Raw genomic sequence first — 24,930 nt, 5'->3', positions numbered from 1 at the left:
GGAGTTGGGCTCAAGGATCCTTGCAGGTCCCTTCCAGCACCGGATGCGCTGTGATTTCCTGTTCTGTGTTAGCTAATTTCTAATAATATTAGGCCATCGTATTCTAAATTAAACCATATTTTCCTTAGTGTTATCAATTCTGGGTGAAAATCTGAACACTGAAGAGAGGGATATAAGCCATCAGTGCTTGTGTAAAACTGCATATCAATTGACAAATGATCCAAAAAACAACACTTTATCACTCTTCAGACTATTTGTTTACTTTGTGAGTTGTTAAGCCTAAAAAGAAAATACCACATGAACATGAAATACTTGTGTTGTAAAAAATTGTCACAACTTTGCTTTAATTTCCATACGCTGGCAGCATGTGCCCAGCAGTCAAAATTCTGAGATTTTGAAGTTTAGGATAGCATCTACAACTGCAATCCTGTCTGGCTGTATGTTTTCCTGTAGTAAACTTCTTAAACATGTAAGGCATAATGCTAAATGTTTTCATGTATGAATCCCTGCTGTTTTAAGTAGTTCTTCATATTTTGATGTATTTCTTGATTTTTGTAGCAGCCTTTGCAAAGTTCTTCCTACAGAATTCCATCCTGAGAAGAAAACTTGTTCTTTAGTTCCTATTTCTGGTTCAGATTTCATCCTTACAAAGTTACCTGAATGTTATACTCACTTGCTTATCAAGCGTGATCTGCTCTCTGTAGCTGTACAACTTACGGATGAAGTAGTTAAGCAGAATGCTATTTGTACTACATAATTGTAGTGAGAAGTATGATCAACGTTTTCTCATGTTGTATACCTAGTACGCAAAGAATTTGTCTATACATTTTATAGTATGTATATTTGCTATAGGTATCTTCTCTAGATCTTTGTTTTTGAAAACCATCTAATAGCATCGCTGTTTCTCTAGGGCTGTAGGAAAAGTGTCTATTAATTAAAAATCAGTGCACGTTCATGTGATTAAAGACAGTCACAATACCTGTGATGAGCTAACGCTTGCTCCTGAGCTCTGTGTGTACCTTCAGTGCTCTTTTCACCAGGTACCTCTATCTACGGTAGGAATAAATGCAAAGAGAATGCAGGCAAAACAGCTTGGCTTCTTGGTTTCTTTTTAAGTGTACTTTGTGGTAATTAGTCACTTGTCTCTGTACAGTTCTTGCATCTCTTATTAATGAAAGCTGTATCTTGCACATACTTTATAAAAAGTCAGCGTGCAGAATTTATGGGAACTTCTGGAAAATGAGAGGAGTATTACATTCTACTTTTGTATAAGAACCAGCAGAAATTGTTTGAAACTGACACGGATCACACAGAGATCGTAGTGTGGGTGATGTAAGTAAATGACAACCTGACTGGATCGGTGTAACCCAGGAAGCAGTTACTAGTTGCTCACTGTCAAAATTGACCTTGCTAGAGGTCAGGATAGAGAATAAATTTAAGTTTGTAAGTGATCAGAAAGTACGTGGGCCAAGTGTGCTGGAAGACCTACAGAACTGAAAATAAACTACTTTTCAGTTTAAGATTTCCAGTTGTGGTGGAACTTAGAGGGGAAAACTGAATGTTATAGAATGTAAATAGAAATTATCCTCACAGTTAGTGTGGGCGATGCCCATGGGCAGTAGTGTTGCAGAACAATCCTAGGGCTTATGGCAGTCCTGTGCTGAACAGAAGTCAGTATTGTGCTGTTGCAAAGCATAAATCGTTATTGGTGCTACTGCAAAGAGACAGTTGTCATGTGTTTAATGTAACTATAACCTGCACGAACCATGGAATCAGTATTAAACTCTTCACTTGGCTATTGTGGCCTTAAATACAACACCGCATCCAGGCACTGCTGCTGTTACACTTAATGTAGTGAGCAACTGGAAGGGACATCGGAGGAGAGTAGCAGGAGTAATCAGGCATGCAGAAAATAGGACTTCAGAGGACAAACTGGAAGGACTGACGGTACAGAAGGAAAGACTGAGAAGGAAAACCAGAAGCCTGCAGGTATGTGAGAAGCAGCCAGAACAACGTGGCAATGTTCTGTCCTTCATGTCCACATAAGACTGAGCAAGAAGTAATGAAATTAAATTTCAGAAGAGAGCATTCATATGGGATGTTGTGGAAATACTTCGTAATGTCAGAGAAGCACTGAAGTGGATTGCTACGAAGGGTAGGGAGCCTCCTTCATGGAGACCTTACAGAACAGGTTAAACCTGTGTCTAGCAGAACTGACTCAGTGAAATTACCGCGTCCTTGGGACAGTAGGATGAACTTCGGGGATCCTCTCCTAATCTGCTTTTCTGTGGTTTGAATATAGAACTATTTATGCGAAAACTTTAACAAATTCTTACTTCTCCTGATTTCTGAAACGTTAACATCTTCATAAAACTGGAGGCAGGATTAAAAACTTGTGAATCTGCATAATGGAAGCAGAGAAAGTGGAATGCTTGCATGTGACTTCATGAGGGTTCACTGACTGGGGAAAAAGGAGTGTGAGATTCAGGATAATTTTTCACTGGACTGAGCAGGGAATATGGTAATATCTGAAGTTCCCTTTCCAGCGTCTCTACTAGGTGACACTCAGTGTCTTGAGTGGCAGCTCAGCAGTATCGTCTGAGGAGGTACTCGGGAACCTTTTATTTGGGCAAGTCTGTTAAGCTGCTCCTCTCTCCTAATACTGCAAATGCAGAGGTACAACTTACACTGGAATCTAGTTTATCTTGCAGGTAACTCTTTGTTAGTGAGCAGGATTGTGTCTTCTCTTAGAGGTGTTTTGGTTGTATGAGATCACTCTTCCGAACTGAAGGGCGTTGCTATGTAGTAAAAAAAAATAAATAAAAAATGAGTAATATTCTGTTCGCTTCCAGTAATATGTGGGAAAGGTGCTTATCTTATAATCTGGTACACCAGTTGGAGTAATGGCTCATTGTTAACTTAATTATGTTGCTATTTTAATCTGGTTCCTTGGTGGGTAGGCAGGTCGTGCATAGGGCTTCTTGTCAGCAAAGCCATAAAGAGCCGTGATAAGGGAAATGAGGGTAGTAGGAAACCATTGGATAATTGTGTTGTGATGTTGTTGTTTGGGAAAAAAATAATAAACAAAAATGTAACCTACCACTGCATCCCCATCTGATGCTTGGGTTTGTATGTAACCAGTTTGATTAAACTCATCACCTGCTTCTGAGATGAAGTCTGATGCAACACCTCCCCAAAAGTCTTATTGCTTTCAACTGCCTATGATGCCAGATTGCTTTTAGGTAAGGTCATTCCTAGATAGATCGTTGTCCTACCTGGTAAAGGGTTAGGAAAGTCAAGGTGCTAAAGGTGTATTTCTTGAGATGGAAAGTTTGCAAGCCAGAAAACGTCATGGTATATGCAATGGAAATGAGTCTAAGAAATAGTTTAAGAAAATACCACCATCAAGAGAAACCTACTGTTTGACAACTGCAACAGTTCCAGTTTGTCCTTGATTATTAAAAGGTCTCTAGTTTTAAATTCTTATCATGGTCTAAGAAGAACTGAAAGCTTCTGCACGACAAAGTAAGGAAAAATAAACTGGAAATAGAGGATGGTATTTGTAATAGTGAAAACACCAAATCCATATGCTAATGTTGCTCTGCAGATATTGCAACAGAGATCTAGAGTATTGCTTTACGCACTTCGGTAACCGCTGGCTGACCTCGGCTGTATTTGTTAAACTGGTGGTGGTCGTACTTCTTTCCCACTGTGAAGACAGAGACTGAGCTCTTTGGAGGAAAATCCTCAAGAAGTGAATTTTGAAGCAAAGCAACTTTGTCATCTGGAGCGAGCAAAAATCTTCCACCGATTGGATTTGATTTAAGCAGTTAAAACCACTCTTACTGTTTTCTGAGGAAGACTGAAATAGATTATTTTTCAAACAAAATAGAAGTTCAGTAAAGCAGATGTTCCTATTTGTCTTTACTGTTTAACATTATAAATTACATTAGGAATGTTGTGTGGTGCCACTTAAAAACTAAATCATTTGTTTATTTTGAGCATTATTCCCAGGCAGGGCAAACTTCAACCTCTGTACCTTAAATATTCTTTGAAACTTAATCAGCTTGACATTCCTAATGAGTCCTGGTTTCTTCTTCCTTCCCCTGAGAACTGCATTCTTCATACTCAGAAATATTCAGATTGCCAGTCTTTCCCTGCAGTTTTCTTATAAACCTCTCTAATTTTGTAGTCAGAAAAGTTGGAATTTTATTCATTTGATCATTCACTGAGTGTTTTTTTAATAGTGCAAACTGCACTTTCAGGGGTCAGTCAAAGTACCAAAAATGTTTAATTTCATGCCTTGTACAAAGAAAGGAAGTGATGGAACCAGAATGGAATGTCAAAAGGAGACCGGATGCAATGGAAAAAAGAATTGCCACCACGGAGTCTTTTAAAGTAGATAGCTAATGCATATAACTGTTTGTGTGACTACAGCATCTTGCCAGTAAGACCATTGTCTGAATATTTTTATTCCAGAAGAATGTAGCTGAAAATAAGCCAGATGACTGACTTGCTCCAAGGCACAATGGCTTTGTACATTATCTGTGTATTTTATGAATTATTCCTAAAATGGAATTCAAGTCTAGTCTCTTAATAAATGAAAGCCAAATATACATTTCAAACCACTTTGTGTGACAAACTCCATAAAAGAAATAAAACGTTTTGAATAGCTCTTAAATGCTTTTATGGCAATTTGGAAAATACTTGCTTCTCTCCTGCAATCTAGTTGTGCTTTGTCATAAGCTTTTGTCCACTAAGGAAGGAGTGGCCTTGCAAGCAGGCAGAGCGCTTGTGTTTGTGCTGCCTTGTCTTCCAGGTTGCCCTTTCACATGGTTGTACTCCACCAGTCTGTTCACACATGGTGGCTGCGGCATAATGCTCGGTTTTGGAGATTTTTGTTTTGCTTGTAGTAACTGAAGCATATGTCTGTCTCTGGTCATAATTCTTAGGAGCAGCATTAGCACAAGAGAGGGAGATAAAATGGACTGGGAATGCATGGGGTGCAGAGGCCATTAGTGCATTACTGTAAGTGTCCTATTACTATAAGTGTATGGAGCTGGCTGTGGCACCCACAGGATTTGGGGTGCTGTTGGTGCCACCCCCAGCCCCCTTGGCTGTGGGGATGGACCAGCAGCTTCTCCTGTGCTCGCTCTTCCCTACTCTTCCTCCTGCTTTCCAGATGAGTGGTATTACGTGACCCATTTTGGTGAGATATTCTGACGAGAAGATTTGTGCCAGTGTTAGCAGTTCCTGTCAAACAATGCAAGTGACAGAGCTGCAATTTTGTGCGTGTTTGCTGAAGTGACTGTTATATTCTAAAAATGGTACCGTGGTGCCTCTCCGTATTATGTGGCAAAAGGTTTTTCATGCGTATTACTGATTGTCGCTCTGTTTGGAAGATAAACATCTGGGTTAAATTTCTAGTTTTGTGATCATGTCTTAAAATAGTTGACTTTTTTAGCACAAATTCAGCTAGGTCTGTGTGCAAATGGGTTTTGCTGTTAACTCTGCTTGTGATAATATGCTACTTTTTTATTGTTTCATGTGTTTGATATTGTGAAGTAACTTAAAGCTTTTCATTCTTCATATAATCTTATCTTGATCTCAGAAAGGAAAGACGGCACAAGGCTTGCATCAACCATGTCACTCTGATTTCTCCTTAAGTCACAGAAACTGTTCCTCACTGTTTAGCTTTGTTAAATGGTTAAATGTCATGTGTCGCTTTAGGTCTAATTCATTATTATATTTTTAATTAAAGATCTGAGTTTACTTAGCGGCTTACACAAGCATTGAACAAAAAGGAAGAAGTATTTCTATAAAATCTATTTACTTGAAATTGTTTGGTTTTTTTGTTTGTTTTGTTTTGGTTTTTTTCCTCCTACAGGTGCTTGGGCGATGTTTCTTGACCGTGATGCAGGTCCACTTTCAGTTCCTGTCACAAGCTTTGCAGAAGGTCCAGCCGGTGGCACACTCTTGCTTTGCCGAAGCTGTAGGCCAGGAAAGAAAGAGTGTTAGTGGGGCCGGAGCCTCAAATTTAAGCCCCACAAATGAGCTGGAAGATGCAATAAGATCATGGAGAGGAGCAGCAGAGGTATGGAGGACTTGCTATAGTGATGTTGCTTTATATTTGATGAAACCAAAATCAAAGCCTGGGTGCCCTGATAAGGGAAGAAAAAAATCTTGGATTTTAAAGAAATCCTACATTTGAAGGAGGGAACGCGGTGCAATTAGTTTCAGATGCTAAAATCTGTTTTACCTACATGGTGTTTATACTATCTCTGCTTTGTAAAAAGTTTTTATTCATGATCAATTGTGTATATAAGGAGTGCACAAACAGTGGAAACAGCTGTTTGTTATTAGAAAGGAATTAACAGTGTTCAAATGTGGTTGAGTGGAAAGTCTTTGCAAATGCAGAGTAAAATTTTAGATGAAAAATAACTTAGATAACATCTATGCCTCTTAAATTGTGAGCATGAACTTGATTTTATATTTCAAATTTTTTATGGTATCTTTTAACATTTTTCGTCTTCATACTGAAGGAGAGTTATCTGTTAGGCTTGATGTTGTTTGATTGCATTTGGAATGTTAATCATATTACTTAAATACACCACTCTTTTGACTTGGGTTTTAGCTAACACTTGCCATCTGTGGAATCCTTACTTTTCCTGCCAAAAAAAAAAAAGTACAAGGAAAAATAGTTTTATGAGCTTTTCTGCTTTCCCTGTACACTATTGAAGTCTACAGACTGACAGATCGAAATGGCTTCAGACATTGAGCACATGGTTTCTTAAAATTTAAGTAACCTAGAGCATTGTGCTTTTGAAGTCTAATTTGGCAACGTGCATGGGCATGTTAATCATCTTGACTGGAAATCTTGTCAGGGTTTCCATTTATCAACTAACATCTGCAAGGTGTATGCAAGCAAACAAATTTCCCTTAAAACTTGGAACGCAGATGAATTATTGGTAATTTCTACGGCAGCATAGATTTCTTTCATTGGACGAAATAAGGATTTGGGAATGCTTTAGGTATATTCTGTAGAATCTTAACAGTACTAATGCTGGTATAATGCTACGTCTTTTGCATAAGAACAGTCTACTTCAGCTATTTCTGTTGATATCACCTATATTTCAAAATTGAGTTTAATACAATTAATTCAATCCTGTATTAAACATCCATTCATGGGAAGAAGCAGGTTTATGTTGGGTTTTAGGATAGTAAAGTAAAAAGCTCTTAAACAAATCTCTCTAAGTAAATAATCTTTCTCTCCTGTCTTGAAGATACACCAATTATATGTCATACCTATTTCATCTTGATAGAAGGGAGACATGGAATACAGAAGTCTTTCTGAATTTTTACATCGGAGAGTGGAGGGCAATCCGTTATTTCCATATAAAACCAGCCTGTTTGGCAGTAGACTATGTACTGTTTCAGAACAATGTTTATGATAGTTTGTAGCTCAAAATTACTTTTCCTTTTTAAGAATTTCAGTTGGAAATGGTGTAACTTTACACGTGTTGTAGAAGTAATTGATGCGTCTGTTCATTGGCTGCAGTAGCAAAAATCCCCAATTTGGGGGAGTACGACTCCTTAGACTGAAAAATTAAGTGTCTGAGGTCTTAAATGTGGTTGCGAATAGGTTTCTATTTGTTTTGCTTTGCTCAGTAGTGTGCTATTTTTATTGTACTGTTACGAACAGATATTTGTCTTTTCATATCTTTCATTTTTTAAAATCATATTACATAAAGCTGCTGCGCCCTTGCTGTACTCTGTTGATTTTACAGTCTTGTGTGGTTCTTCTCAAATTGTACCGCAGTAACCACCCTTAATTTTATAAAGCATACCTTAATGTACATAAGTCTCTTCTCAGCAAACCGTGTTCATTATGTTGCCTATGTAACCGGGATCCTTAGTTAAGAAAAGGAATTGAAATAGAGCAACCAATACTGACTTGAGTTGCTAGCCAGCACCTGTATGCCATACAAATTATGTGAGATCTGTACTTTCAAAGGAACAGTAGAAATTAAATCAGTTCTAATATATAACCAGCTCCAGATCCTTTCCACCAGGTGCTTCTTCTCACCTCCTTTATGATGCTTAAACTTTGTGTGTGTTTTTTTTTTTGTTTTTGTTTCTTTTTTAATTGTGATCTAGTTTATTGTTGAATCTCTTTACCCAGTATTTTTTTCCATACATTACAGGCAACATCTCGATTGCGAGAAAGAGGCTGTGATGGATGTTTGGCAGGAATTGAAGTTCAACAACTTTTCTGCTCACAGAGTGTGGCAATCCCTGAGCATCAGCTCAAAGAGCTAAACATGAAAATTGATAGTGCTTTGCAGGTGAGCTTTTAAAGTCTGTTGCTTTTATGTGTGTCTAGTACAGTCAGTAGGTCAATGAATGAAATAGGGAAGGAATTTATTATTGCAGAAATATAGACCGTGGGCAGCCATGAGGTATATGAGAATTACCAGAGTCGAGGTCTTACATGATAAACGCATACGTGCTGTACAGGTTTGCTCACTTAATAATTTCTACATGTGTATCCAGATGCAATGGCTGCCAACTTCTTTGCTGATGTGGCTGTTCCATTTCAACTTTTTCTTTAATTTCAGGCTTACAAAGTGGCTTTGGAGAGCCTAGGCCATTGTGAATATGCAATGAAAGCTGGCTTCCACTTGAACCCAAAAGCTATTGAAGCAAGTCTTCAGGTATGATCTGCTAAACCTGTTCTCTTTCATCCCTCCTCACCTTGAAAATAACTACTTGAAAAAAAAAAATTAACAGCAAGGTTTTTTTAATGTCTTCATTTCTTTCTAATTGATCTATTCTCTTATACTTCAGGGCTGTTGCAGTGAAGCTGAAGCCCAGCAAACAGGAAGGAGACAGACTCCACCGCAGCCAATTCAGTGTGAACTGCCCACTGTACCTGTTCAGATAGGATCACATTTTCTGAAAGGGATATCCTTTAATGAGTCTGCAGCAGAAAACCTGAAACTGAAAACGGTAATAGCCCTGCATCCAACCGCAGTAGTTAAAAATAAAAATCAGTAGAACTCCTACTGCAGTTGTTCTCTGAGTTTTAAGGAGTTCAGTGCCAGACTTGTACTTAAATGTGCATATTTTTAGTCTGACTTCCTGTGGAAACAAGATGTGATAACATTGTAGGTCCATGCCTTTCTCTGACAACATTTTAACCACCTGGGCAAATTCAGTCCAATCTAAGAGAAACACAAAAGTCTAGGAGGTAATGAAGCTTCTATGAATACTGAAAATAGGTGGTTAGGTATCAAAATCTGCAGAACAAAGTGAGCCCTTAGAGCTGCCGCAAGCAAGTGATGTACTTAAGAGCTTTTATCTTCTTAGGTTCCAGAATCAGTCAGGCCCATGCCATTCTAGTGCTGAGGGGTGTGCTTTAAAAGGAATTTGATTGCAAAATGCTTTTTCCTTTCTTCTTACAAACTTTAAGCAATCTTTCAAAATATATTTAAAATGTATTTTTAGAAGTTGTGGAAAAGTTGATCAAATTTTCAATATTAAGAAAAGGTAACTATTCAGAAGTAATTTGGGCAATTTTAATGAGCATTTTCACTCTTTCAGATAAGGCTAGTTCCCTGCTCCTGAAAGAGTTGAAACAACTCACAGCTTAAAATGCTTTTATGTTGTCTTTGCAGCGTTTTTTTTTTTTGTAGTTTTCATTAACTGTTTTGCAAGAGCAAAAGCTAAATAGTGTTTATCATGTTTCTGTCTTCCAAATAGAGACTGTCCCATATTTCTATTCTGCAGTTAAGCTCTTACAGTTTCACGAGACTGTTTAGAGGTAACAGACATTGTAGTTGGTTGAAAAAGTTGTGAAGATGTATAGAACCAATGGTAAATACATATGGAGGCATTGGTATTAACATTGTTGAATCGTGCTTTGTGTGACAAAATTTTTGTTTGTTTTTCAGCACACGATGCTGCAGTTAATTAAAGAAGCTGGATGCCATAATGGACTTACACCACGAGATGACTCTCCTGTTACTGAAGTACTAAATCAGGTTTGCCCTTCGACTTGGCGAGGAGCCTGCAAAACTGCTGTACAATTGTTATTTGGCCAAGCTGGACTGGTAAGTAACTATAGACAGGCTTAGCAAAAGAAAAAGATTATTTAAACATCCTGAACAAAAAATAGATATTTTGAGGTGTTTGGAAATTCATTTCCTATGTCTTCCTCTTCGTCAGTTTTTAGCACTGCAGCTAATTTAAGTTATGAACAAGATGTTTCCTCATGGAATACAAGTTCTTCGGAGATATTATTTGTAGTTGATAGGAACAGGGGGAACATACTGTGTACTTCATATTCTCTATGGATTAGGGGGAACATAAGAAATTAAGTTCAACAGATAGATTTGAAAATCTTTCTATTTCGCTATAGATAACCATGTTAACGCCGCCCCTTCTCTTAGCTGCACTTTGAAAACTGCCATTTTTCCATTTCCTCTCTGATTTGAATGGAAGCAGGCTTCCTGCTCAACAGAAGCCAGGAAGTCCTCTGCACCTGACACCTCCGACACAAGACATAGCTATTAAATGATTTTGTGTAGACGTGTTCGTTACAAACAAACAAAAACCCAGACATTTTAGAGTAGCTAAGTACTGCTAAAAGTACTTCCATAACTAATTAGTGCAATCTCTTCTTTTAATGAAGTGTTCACTCATAACAAATACATCTTTTTGAACTGTGAGTTCTCACTTACCTGGGCAAATAAAATGGGGGCAAGAGTGCAGTAGGATAGGAAGGATATGCATGCATAGAGATACACTGTAACTGATGATAATTTTCTATCAAGAATTCTGAGTAAACTTAAATTAACTTATTAATTGATTAATTCATACATTTTTGGTATTATTAATACATTCTCCAATAACAATGAATGTCAGATATTTCTATTTCAATATTCCTTTCGTATTAGGTATTAGATATCCACTTCATGTTAAATATGCCGGAGAAGTAGGTTCAAATCATAGCTGAATTCAAGGGACTTGTATAAACAAGGGACGGACCATCAGTATCATAACAACAACATATCTGCCGTCAGTCCTTACTTCACTCCAGTATGGTGATTTGAGGATAGGAAATGGTAGTGAGTTAAGCACTTTTAGGAAGGCATAAGATGTGGTATTTTTGTAGGGATGGAGAGCAGCAGTGGAATAGTAGGATCGGTCAGATTTCTATACAATTGAAAATGTGTGTTAAATATTAATAAATGCAAATCAACTAGAAAAAGGGCCATGGTTAAGTGAAATTGTCTTCAGCTCTCATAGTTTAGGGTGGGTAGGATGCAGAGAACGGCAGGGTATGGGAAATGAGGCCAAGAAAGAAACTGTTTCTCAGTAGCCCTGTGGGAGTGTGCTGTAATTCCTGACTTGGCTCCTGAACATCTAGATGAGGAATGCTTTGGAGGATGCTGCAACCCCCCACCACTTCCTTTTCAGTGAAACAAAGGTGTAGGGATTTCATTCTTGCCCTGATGAAATTTTGGGAGTGGCCTGAGGCACATTTTGACTCAGGAGTCTTAAAATCTGGTGACCCCCAGTCTAGACATAACTAGTTAGACCTGCTGGTAATTAAAGTGCTGATATCCTACAGGTTTATCATAACATAGGGAGAGCTGTCAGCATGAGACTTACTTAGACATTCTCCCAAATGGTAATGCTGGTGTAAGGAATATTCCTTGAGTAGAATCAAGAATGTCTCCAAAGATTTTTGCCTGAATCTCTGGTTCTGAAAATAGCAGGTTTCTATCTTCAAAGACACGATAATGAGCTATACACTTAGTAAAATACTTGCAAGCCTTTTCTCTTGGTTCGTTCTCACTTTTGATTTGTTAACAATTTGAAAGGGTGTGAGAGTTGAGTCCTTCTTTGTAATCTGTATACCATAATTTTTTATAAGATTAATTATGCCTGTATGTAGTCTCATGCAATGATGAGAAACTGTAATTTATTTCTTTAAAGCATTCTTTGGGTGGAGATGAGGGAGGAAACACCTGTAAAACAAGAACAATAGATGTCTGATGCACAGGAAGCTATCCTCTAAGCACCCACCAGGCAGGGAGTGACAAATGTGTTTATTTTAAGTTTATTTTGTGTACAACTCAGATAAATGAATTGTGAGACAATATTACGCAGGCTCTTGACCCTGGAAAAAAAAGCCCAAGACCATAACTGCTGTGGTGCATCACTTCCAGGAACTGATCTAGATTTGCACAAATGACAATTTTGCTTTTTGGCTTAAGGATCTCAGATGCAGATAGTAATTTTTCTTTTCCCCCCAGCTCCCGAGAAAATAACTATGTATTAGTAATCGTAGTCTCTCCTTAACCTTATTATATTTAGCAATATAGCTAAATCTATACCAAATTAAATAAAATTAACGTGGTATAAACATGAAGAAAAATGTTATGTGGTTGCACTGTTATTAATTGAGAGGTATTTTCATGAACACATAATAGCATGGTGTCTCATATAACTGTGCTTAGACACGTTTTTACAAGTTGGAATAAACTTGAGCAAGTGTTCAGAGACAACTGGAGGAAAACTAAGTCCCTATGCTAAAATATTGAAATGATGGGAAAAAGTTGTTGAACTACCATTGAATTATTTTGTTAATGCAGGAGAGACAAAATCTCAGCACTATTTATATTTCACATTTCATAACTAGTAAAAGACAATGAGGTAGAAGTAGAACCAGTGTGGGATGATTGCAAAAAAGCCAGTAATGCCCCTTGAGGCTTTTTATACAGAAGGACTTTTTGCCATTTCAAGGATAAATGGTACAGCTAATCTGCTAGTCACTGGAGCAAGAACTGCTGAGTGCTGCCAAAAAGCTGCTGGTTCAGCATGACCAAAATAGGAAATTATGGAAATGATCAAAAAGGCCAGCCCATGCAGACTGGACAACAACAGAAAGCAGAAACCAAATATGGAACTTACTATCACTGGTACTGAAGTTTAAATGAAGCTGAAGTGAATCCATTCCTTTTCAGTTTCCATAAAAAGAGTTTCATGACAGCAGATTAATTTTCAAGACTTTCATCTTCCATATAAATTCATGATATCTTACAGAAAGCTGAGAATTCAACAAATTGAACAGTCACTTTTCCTTTCTTCACTACTATTAATTCCCTGTTATAAATAGTTCCATTAAGTAAAGAAATACTGGTATGAAATTTTGTAACCATGAATGTGGGTGGGTGGGGGGTATGTGTGTTAAAAATTACAAGCTATGAGAAGAGTTTGACTAAATACTATTTGTCTGTATCATGTTGTGCACTGCAGTTAGGTTATTTACAGTATTTTAATAGGTGTTTGGCACAATTACTACCTTAATAGTGCTCAGACTTCTCAAATGTAAGGGCTGTTATGCAAAGCCATTGATAACTACCAGCTGCTACATAAAGCAGCTGGTAAGTACATGTTTGATATGTAACTATAGTATGTAATTGGGAGGAATTAAGTCCTTGAAATGTAGGCTAATGTATTAAACTAATAATTTGGTATGATTTCTTTTCCCCCGCTCCCAAGATATTAAAATAGAAATCAACTTATAATGATTTTGTGACTTGATTTGTTTTTATGTGGTTCTTTTTGCACCTGTAGCATGGCAGGGAGGTGAGACAATTGCATCTGTAATACAGGGGTGATAAAATAGAACTAATTCTGAAAACCATTTCCCTTTTTATTTGCTAGGTGGTTGTGGACACAGCACAGATTGAAAATAAAGAAGCCTACGCTCCTCAGATAAGTTTAGAAGGATCCAGAATTGTGGTGCAAGTTCCATCAACTTGGTAAATAAAAATACTGTATTGTAGATCATGCTAGTAGGTATGGCTGTTTAAGTATATGGGAAGAAATACAATGCAGTACAAATGGATTGGGGAATACTATGATCTACCTTAAATTCCTTTGCCTTGTGCTGATTAAATACCACCACTTCGCAAAGATTGACCAACAGCTGTACTTTCAAAGACTTTCAACAGTCTTTGTACTGGTGCTCCCTCTGTTGGAGGCAGTGGAAGGGAGGCAAGGCTGGTGCACTGCAACATTCCTCTGAAGAGAAGAATGTAAAAGCTGGATGATGAAAGAGGAAGTTAAATATAAATCCAGAAATATTCCTGTTATGCTCCTCCCTGGCAGGTCCCCACAGCTGTTACCACAAGAAGGTCAGGCATCAGATGAGATGAAGACAAGAGCTTTGGCCCTCTTAACTGAGCTGTTCTTTAAGCGCTGTTGTGAACCGCAGAACTGTGTTTCGAGAGATGCCATCCCTAGTGGCTTAATTAACTGCCCAGGAAAGCATATTAGAACTAATCCTCATTCTCAGGCGAGGACTTCTCTTTTGAAACAGTAATTTGGAATTAGAACGCTTCCTCTCTTTCTTCAGTGTACTCAGTGTTACGGGTTTTGGTGCAACACAAATCATTCATGTGAATCCTTAGTGAGATAGCCTGTCACTAATGGTACCACTGGCATGTCCAGAAGTACAAGTCAGCCCATAGTCTGTTTATCCAAATTCATCTTTAATTCCTCTGCTGAGTAGAAACTGGCACTTCTGTTCTCTTCATATAAAGTGCTCTATTGTGAAAGAGCGAAAAAACTGCAGAGTGCTCTGAGCCAGGGTTTGTGTGCTCTGGAAGAGCTCCGCCTACTGACACACAGCAACAGCTCCTGTTTACTCTTCTGTGCTGGAGGGCTCATTAAATACTTGACAAATGTGTCAATACATAGATTTAAGTTATTCTGATTTCACCTTAATTCTGTGCCATCGATTGAAAAAATTCAGTATTTCTGCACCTTCACAGCTCAGTAGCATGTTCTACAGCCTATTGGATATGCTGAATCATTTTTCATTCTGACTGTGTCAGGCTGGGTGTTTCTTAGCATTGAACTCCTAGATTGCACTCAAGATGCAAGTGTCATGCACTAGCATTTTTGTTAAGTTTGCTGAGCACTCTTGCTACTTTCTTAAAAATAGGTTTTTTTGTATTTGTTTTTTCTTACTTCTGTGGTTGAATTATGCCTACTCAGCTAAAGAGATAATCCTGATTTTAAAATGAGCTTAAAATTGGATTAGCTGTATATTCAACAATTAAAAAGAGAAACTGGGACTGCAGGTGCTGTCCTTAGGAGCCCTTGGGTGTTCATGCATTATACTGCCCTACTAGTTGTACCTTTATAGGAGCAGCAGTAGTGTATAAATTAGCCTTTTATTATCTGACTAGCATGGTAAAATTGTTTAATGTGAAATTCAAACCTTTTATTTTTAAATGTTAATCTTAATGATTACAGGTGTTTGAAGGAAGATCCAGCAACAATGTCTTTGCTACAGAGGAGTCTGGATCCAGAGAAGACTTTGGGTCTAGTAGACGTGCTTTATACTGCTGTGTTTGACATACACAGGTGGAAGGAGGGAAGGTACATCTCTTCTTGAGCCTCATGTTTCGCTTTTTCCAGTTTAAACAAAGCCATCATCATTGAAAAGGCTGTACTGTAGAATTCGGATAGCACTAGTTCATCAGAAAGGGAAATCATTTGTCAAACTTCCATGCAAGAAACTGGGACTCTGTATAGGTACCTTGTACCTATTTAACATACAGAGGTTTTCTTTTAAACAGCAGCTTATCCATGTGTATGGAGGTATGTTTCTCTTGCGTTAAAATACATATATATATAACATATTTTAAAATAAATACCTCCGTTTAGATTTTGAAGCACAATTAACATTTCTTAAGGAAAGGAGAGTAGTAAATGCTATTGCAAATGTTAGTAATAGTTCAAATTCTTACCATAGGAAGAAGCTGATGAATTTAGCAATCTGAGAGAGACCTTTGCTTTTATTTCTTTCACTTTCTATTACCCAAGTGCACATTTTTCTCCAAAATACAAACTCAGTTAAATTTCTTTAGACAACCAATGGGATGTTAGGATAAATGAAGTTTTTTAAGTGGTTTGATAAATGTTTTTGTTGATGCAGGGAGCAAGCTTTGCCTTGTATTCAGATCCAGTTACAGCGTGAAATCTCAGACTTTGGGAATCAAGTTGATATGCCATCTGGAAATGGAAGCAAATCTTCAGGTGGTCTACAGAAGACGTTCTCAAAACTGACTTCACGGTTTACAAAAAAAACTTCCTGCACCAGTACAAGTAATAGTGGAAGTTATTCAATTCCCAATACACCTTCCAAAAATATTTTCGTAAGTTCGAACTCAGAGGAGAAGACTAAAATGCCCACTAACATAGATGCACGGTTACAAAGCATTTTAAACATCGGTAACTTTCCTAGGACCACAGATTCATTACAGTCAATTCAGAGCACAAATAATCAAATAGTGAATGGGTTTCTAGTTGAAAGACGGGACAACTTCTTCAAACCAGATGAAGGAAAGGATGACAAAGGTATGAATTTACCAACTGACCAAGAAATGCAGGATGTTATAGATTTTTTGTCTGGTTTTAACATGGGCAAATCCCAGCAAGCTTCTCCGATGGTGAAAAGAAGGAACTCTGTTGCATCCTCTACAGGAACAGAGCAAAAATCAGGAACAGTACAACAGCAGCCGCAGTCTCTCTCACACACACCACTGCATCCTTCTCAGCAAGGCTTGTCACAGCAACAGCAGTCACAAAAGCAGCAGCAGCAAATGCAGTATTACCAACATTTGCTTCAACCTATTGGACCACAGCAACGTGCACCTACCAAATGGCTGACTAGTTCTTCACAGCAGCCAGCCCAAGCTGTTGGAGCTGGATTGTCTCATATGAACCAGTGGAACAATCCTGGTTTTTCAGATTTAAGCTCTGATTTATACAGTTTGGGTCTTGTGAGCAGCTATATGGACAATATGATGTCAGAGATGTTAGGACAGAAACCACAAGGACCTAGAAACAATACGTGGCCAAATCGTGACCAAACTGATGGAGTGTTTGGGATGCTGGGAGAAATTCTACCTTTTGACCCTGCAGGTGTGTGTCTTTTCTTTATTACTTTTTATAAGAATCCTTTTACAAAGAAAAGAGTACTGTTAGGTATTGCTAGCAATAATTATTTCCTGGTGCTATTTACCAGATGATAAGGTGCTTAAGATGACAAGTTCTGACCTTTCCTATATGGATCACATCAAAGTGTTGAAACAGTTACTTAGAGATAGTGTTCTTCCTATTGTTATTTTTGAAGTTGTTTAAAAGCATTGTTAACTTATGAATGTATGTATTTTGCCTCCCCCCCAAATTATATTTCCTGCTCTTTACCAGTCTTGAACTCCGGAGATACACTTGGATTGCATCTTTTCCATACCCCTGCATTTCAACTTCATTACTATGCAGTTTCATAGAAATCATACTGGTTTCTGCTCTCCAGCTGTTACTGCAGTGAAAAGCTCTGATGTTGAAGGATTAGAGACTAAAGAGCAAGTGCCATGTGGTTTGCCATATGTATTTGAACCACCGATAAATTGTAAATTTATGGGGATTATTGTCAAAGAGGAAGTGAGATAACATTTTATATCCATAAGCAAGTAGCCTGAAAGCTATGGAATTGAATTGATTGTAGAGTCTGCATCGAAGAGGAGATCAATGAATTGTTCTCACACTACTAAGATCAACAGGACAATCTATTCTCTCATAAATATAATTTCTGTTGGCATGGAACATAGCTACAGAAACTCTGTAGTATGCATTTATTAAAAGTGCCTGGAGAGAGGCAGCACTAGAACTAACAGGAAAACCTTTCATCAAACCACAAATCCTTCTGCTGTCATCTGTGTATATGTGTGATTAAAAAAAAAAAAATCCAATCAAATAGATTAGAAAGATAACCTCTCTTCATATAACATGCCAGGTTAAGCTGTGATGTAGGAGGTTTCAATCTAAGCTCTAGCTAGAAAGCTTTAAAAGACACACACACACACTTTCACTTTCAAACTTTCTTAGGATTTTTGTCATGTGAAACAAATAAATATACTTGATAAATATTTTTAGAGTCTGAAAAAGATGACTATTCAGATGAAAAGCTGCTAATGAAGAATTGATAAAATTGATGATTTTTCATGGTCAAAGACTTAAGTACCTACTAAAAATGTATTATGCCATACTTGTATAATCTCTAAGAACTTAATGCTTTATTAGTAGAAGGAAAGTTGATACATCTGTGTTTTTTTAAATTATCTTCACAGGTGAATCTATCTCATAAAAAGCTGTTTATCTGATATGTTTTTACAGAGGTAAAAATCAACACAAGTTGCCATTTTTGAATATAAGAGTAATTTAATACCTAATGCTATCCACAGAAAAAAAAAACCTGCATGCCCTTCAGAACCAATCCTTAGATCTGAGGATGTCTAGCTTCAAATCTCAACTTAAATTGACATAAGTATTTATCAAAGAAAACAAGTGTTAGTGGGAACATTTTGTTTCTGCACAGATGTCAGGTAGCTCTGTCCCGTGCTTACATGATAAAGGATGTGTAGAAACAGTTATCTTTGTTATAGTTTTAATTCGTATGCAACAAAACATTGCAGAGTTCTTTTCTAAGTGTGCTAAATGAAGAAGCTTTTCTTCAAATGCTGAACTGAACATAGGGAAGCAATCACATGAAAGACATCTCGATTTCTGTTTTCCAAGCTGTGCACACTTGGCTGTTCTTCGCTCTTTAAAACTGAGACAAGCAAGCCAGCAGCTGTGTGCTTCGTGTTGTGACTATTACGCATGTAGCTGAGAAATTTTCCGTAAATTCAGTCCAACTGTAAAGCCTTGGAAATTCAATTACACTGTCTCCTAAGAGTATTTTTTAACGCATACATAATTTGTTTTGATTTATTGGGCATTTAAAACACTTTTGCATTAAGGCTTTTGCTGTGTCTGCGCAAGATGGTGCATACTGCTGATTAGGTATTTGGGAAATGAAAAGCATTTTAAGACTTGAAGATTTTTTATTACTATTATTTTAAGGATAACTGCTTTTTTTTTGGTAAATATCAGCCATATTCTGAAATACCATGTAGTCCAGGCTGAGGATGTTTTCAAAATGGTTGTGTAGTCTTTGTAGGAAGTAGCTTCTGGCCTCTGTGTTCTAATGAGATCAATCTGAGCTTCTGATTTCTCAAGAAGCAAGCAGAATCACAGCATAGCTGGAAATCATGTTGCAATCCCAAATCAACGGTAGTAAATTCAAATGTTTTTTCTCTGAGACTGGATAGACGTACAGCTTTTAATTCTGTCAGTGTTTGTTGGTTGGATGTTGGACCGTTCAGTGTATGGTCATGATCTTAGTCGTGAATACTTATCCCTGAAGTATTGGCAAGGGGCAGGTGTATTTCCACCCAAGAATTATTATCTACCATGTACAGCGGTACTTCTCTACTTTTATTAAAACCTCTCCTGTTAGTGTTCCTCACTGCTCCATCAAGAGGCATCAATTGTCTGGCACTTACTATCAGTGAGGGCGCTTACTTTCTCTTGGGGGATGGTCAAGTCTAGAGGATTAAATGAAGGGAGTAAGTGCAGTAGAAATAGCTGAATATCAGCAACTGACTTCCTCATGTGTTTTATTCAGTTGGGTCTGATCCAGAATTTGCCCGCTATGTTGCTGGGGTCAACCAGGCTATGCAACAAAAAAGGCAAGCACAGCATGTTCGTCGTCCAAGCAACACACGTAGCAACTGGCCTCTTCCTGATGATCCTCACAAAACCTGGCCCTTTCCTGAGTATTTCACAGAAAGGTAAGAGATTGGACAGGCTGCTTTTCTTTTTTTTTGGTATTTGGATCTGCATTACAGTGAAGCTTGGGAGAACATGGGAATACAGGGTATTTCTTTCTGATTGCTGCTACATCTGTAAAAGCTGCAGCTCACTGTCACGAGAGAGAAACGGGAGCCCTTACCATGTTGATACTGAAGCACTGGCATTTGTTTATGTTCTTCAGAGTAGATTGGGTACTGAGTTTGACTCAAACAGAGGAAATACGGGCTTTATAACAGATTCAAAACGTTCCTATTTCAGTATTGTGAAAACCTTTAAATTGTATTTTTGATGAGGAGTGATGCAATGGAAGTTACAGCACCTGACTGAATTCAGCTTTCCAGATTTTATCCATTACATTACAGCAAGTATGTTAGTAGTACTTAATCTTTTCCAAGTAATAACAATTTATTACGAAGCAAGTGTTTCAAGAACCTCTGTCCGTTTGTCCATATCATGATAGCTGTGAGCCTAAGGCTAACTTAAAACCAGTAGAGCAAGTATGTATTCTAGCTCAGTTTTGCAGTGGAAGAGCCGAGAGCTTAGTGATGGCAAAACTAGTAATCATTTGTTTTCCTTTCCTGACCAGGAGAGACTGTGACAACATTATATTGACTTTAGTAGAATATATGAAGTGACTGTAACAGATAAAGCAGTGATGTGATCATTCAGAAGCAAATACGTAAAAGTATTCATGTTCTGTGTTTTACAAAAAAAAAAAAAAAAAAAAAAAATTATGTTCTGTCGTCTGTCACAGAGATTCAGCATAGCTAACCAAAGCATACAGTCGGACCAGGCACCGTAAATACAAGGACTAATACAACTTTTTGTCTTCCAGTGATGTGACAAACAGCTGGTCTGGTACTCAAGGAGACTCCGCCAGCTCAAGTGATGAGACCTCTTCCGCCAATGGAGACAGCTTGTTCTCCATGTTCTCAGGGCCAGACCTTGTTGCTGCTGTAAAGCAGAGAAGGTTAGCAAAATAACCAGGAATACACATTGCTTCATATGATTCGTGTGTTTTGATAATTCAAGTAGCCATACAAAGGATTTAACTCCTGCCAATTAGATGAAGTCATATGAATGTCAGTGTGCATACTACACTGTTGATATGGATCAGTGTATAATGTGTCTGATCTTAATGCTAGGAATTCACAGACTGAGTTGTTAGCAGCTAAATCTTCATATAAGTATCTGTGCAAATAGCCAGTTGTTGGCTGAAACACTGTATTTAACACTTTCCCTTTCAGTAATGAATTTCTTGCTGCAACAGCTTGTATTTTTACCTGTACTGAGGAAAAACATGCGGTACATATTCTGGGCTGTCAGGTATGACAGACTGAAACTACAGAGTAGTGTATGGTAGTAGCAGATTAATGCAGGTGACTCATTAAGGAAAAAAACAGTAAATGTCACTCTCTTTTTTTGGGGCAGAAAACACAGTAGTGGCGAACAGGAACCTAGTACGCTACCATCGCCACCTCTTCTTTCTGCAGCAGACGACCGTAATCAGGTAAGCAGAAAACGGCTTTGCTTAGTTATTTGCATTTTTCCTGCATGTGTTTTGGGCTCATTTTCACTAGGAAAACAATCAGAATAGCATTTGTACCTCCAGATCACTTACCTCAGCTAAATCTCAATTCATTCCCACTCAAGTAGTACTAAATTTTTTTTTTTACCAGTTGCCAGATTTAAATATTAAAATCGAAAGTGATTTAACGTTTCCCTTGTAGCAAAAATTGTAATGATAGAGAAAACAAGGTTTTATATTAAGTGAAGAGGTAACACAGACAACTTAAATTGTCTGTGCAGAGAAAACGGAGTATATCACCAGTATCACTTATCTTACTAGACATTTTGACTTACGGCAGGGCTACTATTAGTAAAGCCAAGTGCTTGAAGTAAATAAAGGTTTTTCAAAAGGCAAGTAAAAGAGTGAGTAGTTATATATATGCATCAGTTCTATTTTTAAAGATTAATCTTCTGAAATGTTGTTGAGAGGGAATAAGATATATTGTCTCAAAAGCATTTTGGTCAAACAAAACCAACCACAAAACAACAACTGATTTTTTTTATTTTTTTTTTTCAGGATAATAAAACCAAAACCTGGCCTCCAAAGGCACCCTGGCAGCATGCGTCCTCTGTCACGAATACACTACCCAGTCAGAGTGCATCTTTGTATCCCATGAGCAGCCCGGTCAGCCAGTGGAGTGACACGATGCAGATCCTCCAGTCACCTGTGTGGGCAGCAGCCAACGACTGCGCTCCAGCAACAGGAATTTCCTCTAGCTTTGCCTATGCGCAGCAACAGCAATCGCAGCAACAGGCTTCCCAGCACAAACAGATGAATAAGGGCTTTAAATCTTTTCCAGTGAAGCACGAACGCAGACCATCTTACCTGCATCAGTACTAAATGCTTTTCATATTGGAAAACGCAGCACAGGGCCAAACAGTCATAAACTACATATCCTTTGTTTCATAACTGTGTATTGGCTAGATCCTGTTTATCTCATTAAATATGGAATTGAGAGGGCTTGGGGGCCGGATGTTGGGGGGAGGATCTACAAACTCTTGAATCTTATTTGCAGTGCTGAGCAATATGGCCAATATGTTTGTTTGATGTACATGGAACAGCCCAAAACTGTGATTTAGAAATGCTTTTAAAAATGTGTATATTGCCTTTACTTTCAAAAGCTTTTTTTAAAACACTGCTGAAGGACTACCATACAAGAAACACTGTATTTTATAGCTATTTTCATATAGATTTATAGTTAAACATCTTACTGAAACACATTGAAGCAAATATATAGTGGTCACTTTGCTCAACACTGTGTTTAAATTTATAACGGACAAGCTGTAAAACCTTTGTATTCTCCATAAATGGCCTTTGGGCAACTTTTTTTTTTTTTTAAATGAAGTACAACAGCAGCTTTTCACGTGCCACACAAGTGAGTTCACTATGAAACTGTTGCAGAAACAGTTGCGAAATTGAGTTTTGTGGTAGTTTCCTTACTCTAAGTATAGATCAACCGAACCACTCAAATTTGTGTCACAACTATAATCTGAGCTGCTTAAAGTAGATGGCATCTGTGTGGATAACGTGACACTGGTTTTCAAATACATAGATAACTTGTTACCGTTTCATTTGGCCAAAGGCTTTATCCACACAGTGCTCCTTAAATGTGTGAAATTATAGCCTAAAAGACTACTTGCATATATTTAAAGTCTTATTTCAGATGCTACAGTTGATTAAAAAAATAGTAATTAAAAAAATAAAAAAAAAATTGTGAGCTGGCTCAGAAGATACTAGAACTGAAATGTGGGGTAGCAGTTAGCTAAAAGAACATTATTTTTTTTAAAAGGATAAAGTAATTATTTGCAGTCAATATGTGCCATTAAGTGAACCTGTGGAATTGGGAATAATCTTCCAACCAAAGTGGATCTGGGAGTGACTGGTGCTTAAAAAGTGAAGAACAATGGTAAATATATGTATAGCTATCCCACTGTATATTAACTGAGATTACAGAAGATTCTTTATATAGTTAGAGCTTATTTAAATTTTCATATTTCATCTTTGAAAGAGTCTAAAAACCACAATATTTTCTGGTATAAGAGTTTTGACAGTATTAATCTTATTTTTGTATTTTTCTTAAGTCATATCATTCTAATATGTTAACTACTAGTAAAATGGGTTATTAGTTCTAACTACATAATTTTTCAATGAAGAGAAAGCACATTTGTTGTTTTTGTTTTTACAAACTAAGTACATCTATATCTAAAGATACCAAAAAATAAATACATATATATATATAAATAGGTATACACAACACTAAAACTATTAAACATGTGGGTATTTAAGACCCATCCACCTTTTTGTTTGTATGGTGACGGGCTATATTTGCAGGCCCAGATTGTTACCTTTTTGTGCTGTTTGAGGATGCCAATGTTGCCTGTATTTATGATATTGTCACCATGTTTTCTGAAACTTCATACTTACCATGTTTACAAAGATTTGTTTGCTGTACATAGACTTTTTACAGTAATGTGCTTTGCACAATCAGTGTGGCTTGTCTGTAAATTGTTAATGGTCTGTACTACTATAATTTTGAAAACCTTCTGCTGAAAATGTTAGTGGTTATTTAACTTGATGAATGGTTTTGAGTTTACTAAATCTTGTCATTTAGATCTAATATTAAATCCTAAATTTGGTTGTACTTACTGGTTATTCATACTAAGACCAAAATGGAAGTTACTGAAAACACTTAATTTTGAACTTTTCCTAACAAGTGCCAAAAATTACTGCTCTAATTTTTGCAGCTGATTCATATATACAAATGCTGGCAGGTTTCTGGACCTACAGAAGTGAATTGAGGAAACTAAGTTTGTCTGCATTTTGACCACGTAGGTGCTACTATGTCCTTTGCTTCCGATTGTTCTGAACACTGGTAACTTTAAGAATTGTTGCACTTGGCAAATGAGTCTTGCCATTAAATTTCACTTACACTGCCAAGTGCAAGGGTTTGGTGCTTAGTTAACTTACCCTTATTGCAGTGCTTCTTGTGAATAGCTAATGCTTCTGAACTGGAACTGTACATTTTGTATTTTAAAGCTTATGTAAAAGTAAACTATTTGCTTTATTAAAGATATACATTTAATAGGTCATACCTGTTTAAAATATGCACCTTACTGAAAATAAGCAGCACCTTAAACTGTAACTTTGGTTTGTAAACCAAGATTTTACCTTCCTTAATATGGGGTTATTTAGCAGTTTGGAAATTGTCAACTGCCTACTTACTGATGCATAAAAAAAAAAGGAACTTCATGCACTGTACAATCTGAACCATCTTGGAAGCTATTCTTTTACATAGACTGCACTGAAGTGCATGATTTAGAGAAGGCCTTAGAGTTATCTTTGAACTAGGGCAGAGAAACATTGCTAAAACTTCAAGTTGCTTGTTTCTGGCAAGGTAAATATTTTTGGTGGTAGTGAGTGCAGAGTTGCCTCTTTGTGGTTTGTTTTTTTTTAAATATACCCCTCTCCCAATTTAATTTATGTTAATGGTGCCACAGAAACGCATACTCAGATATACAAGTAAGCTGTCCCCTTGCTGAAGGTAAGTGCTGACAAACACCCACAACACACATAAA

At 37.3% G+C, this 24,930-nt stretch overlaps 1 protein-coding gene across 2 annotated transcripts in view; it reads left to right on the top strand.

Annotated features, from left to right (window-relative positions):
* Positions 1 to 22,483, top strand: part of KIAA0355 (KIAA0355 ortholog) — a 51,532-nt gene extending 29,049 nt beyond the window's left edge. For both annotated transcript variants that reach the window (XM_032195466.1, XM_032195467.1), the window contains 12 exons: positions 5,888 to 6,094; positions 8,205 to 8,345; positions 8,619 to 8,714; positions 8,848 to 9,009; positions 9,954 to 10,112; positions 13,738 to 13,835; positions 15,337 to 15,462; positions 16,022 to 17,010; positions 19,598 to 19,763; positions 20,621 to 20,755; positions 21,217 to 21,295; positions 21,872 to 22,483. In XM_032195466.1, coding sequence (XP_032051357.1) covers positions 5,888 to 6,094; positions 8,205 to 8,345; positions 8,619 to 8,714; positions 8,848 to 9,009; positions 9,954 to 10,112; positions 13,738 to 13,835; positions 15,337 to 15,462; positions 16,022 to 17,010; positions 19,598 to 19,763; positions 20,621 to 20,755; positions 21,217 to 21,295; positions 21,872 to 22,195 — 2,682 coding nt within the window. In that variant the 3' untranslated portion in view covers positions 22,196 to 22,483. The remainder of the gene's footprint in view (positions 1 to 5,887; positions 6,095 to 8,204; positions 8,346 to 8,618; positions 8,715 to 8,847; positions 9,010 to 9,953; positions 10,113 to 13,737; positions 13,836 to 15,336; positions 15,463 to 16,021; positions 17,011 to 19,597; positions 19,764 to 20,620; positions 20,756 to 21,216; positions 21,296 to 21,871) is intronic.
* The last annotated feature ends 2,447 nt before the right edge of the window (positions 22,484 to 24,930 follow it).

Source organism: Aythya fuligula, chromosome 12, assembly GCF_009819795.1.
Source record: "Aythya fuligula isolate bAytFul2 chromosome 12, bAytFul2.pri, whole genome shotgun sequence".
In the NCBI taxonomy this organism is placed as follows: domain Eukaryota; kingdom Metazoa; phylum Chordata; class Aves; order Anseriformes; family Anatidae; genus Aythya; species Aythya fuligula.
The sequence above is the reverse complement of the archived record's forward strand: the minus strand, read 5'-3'. Positions and strand labels throughout refer to the sequence as shown.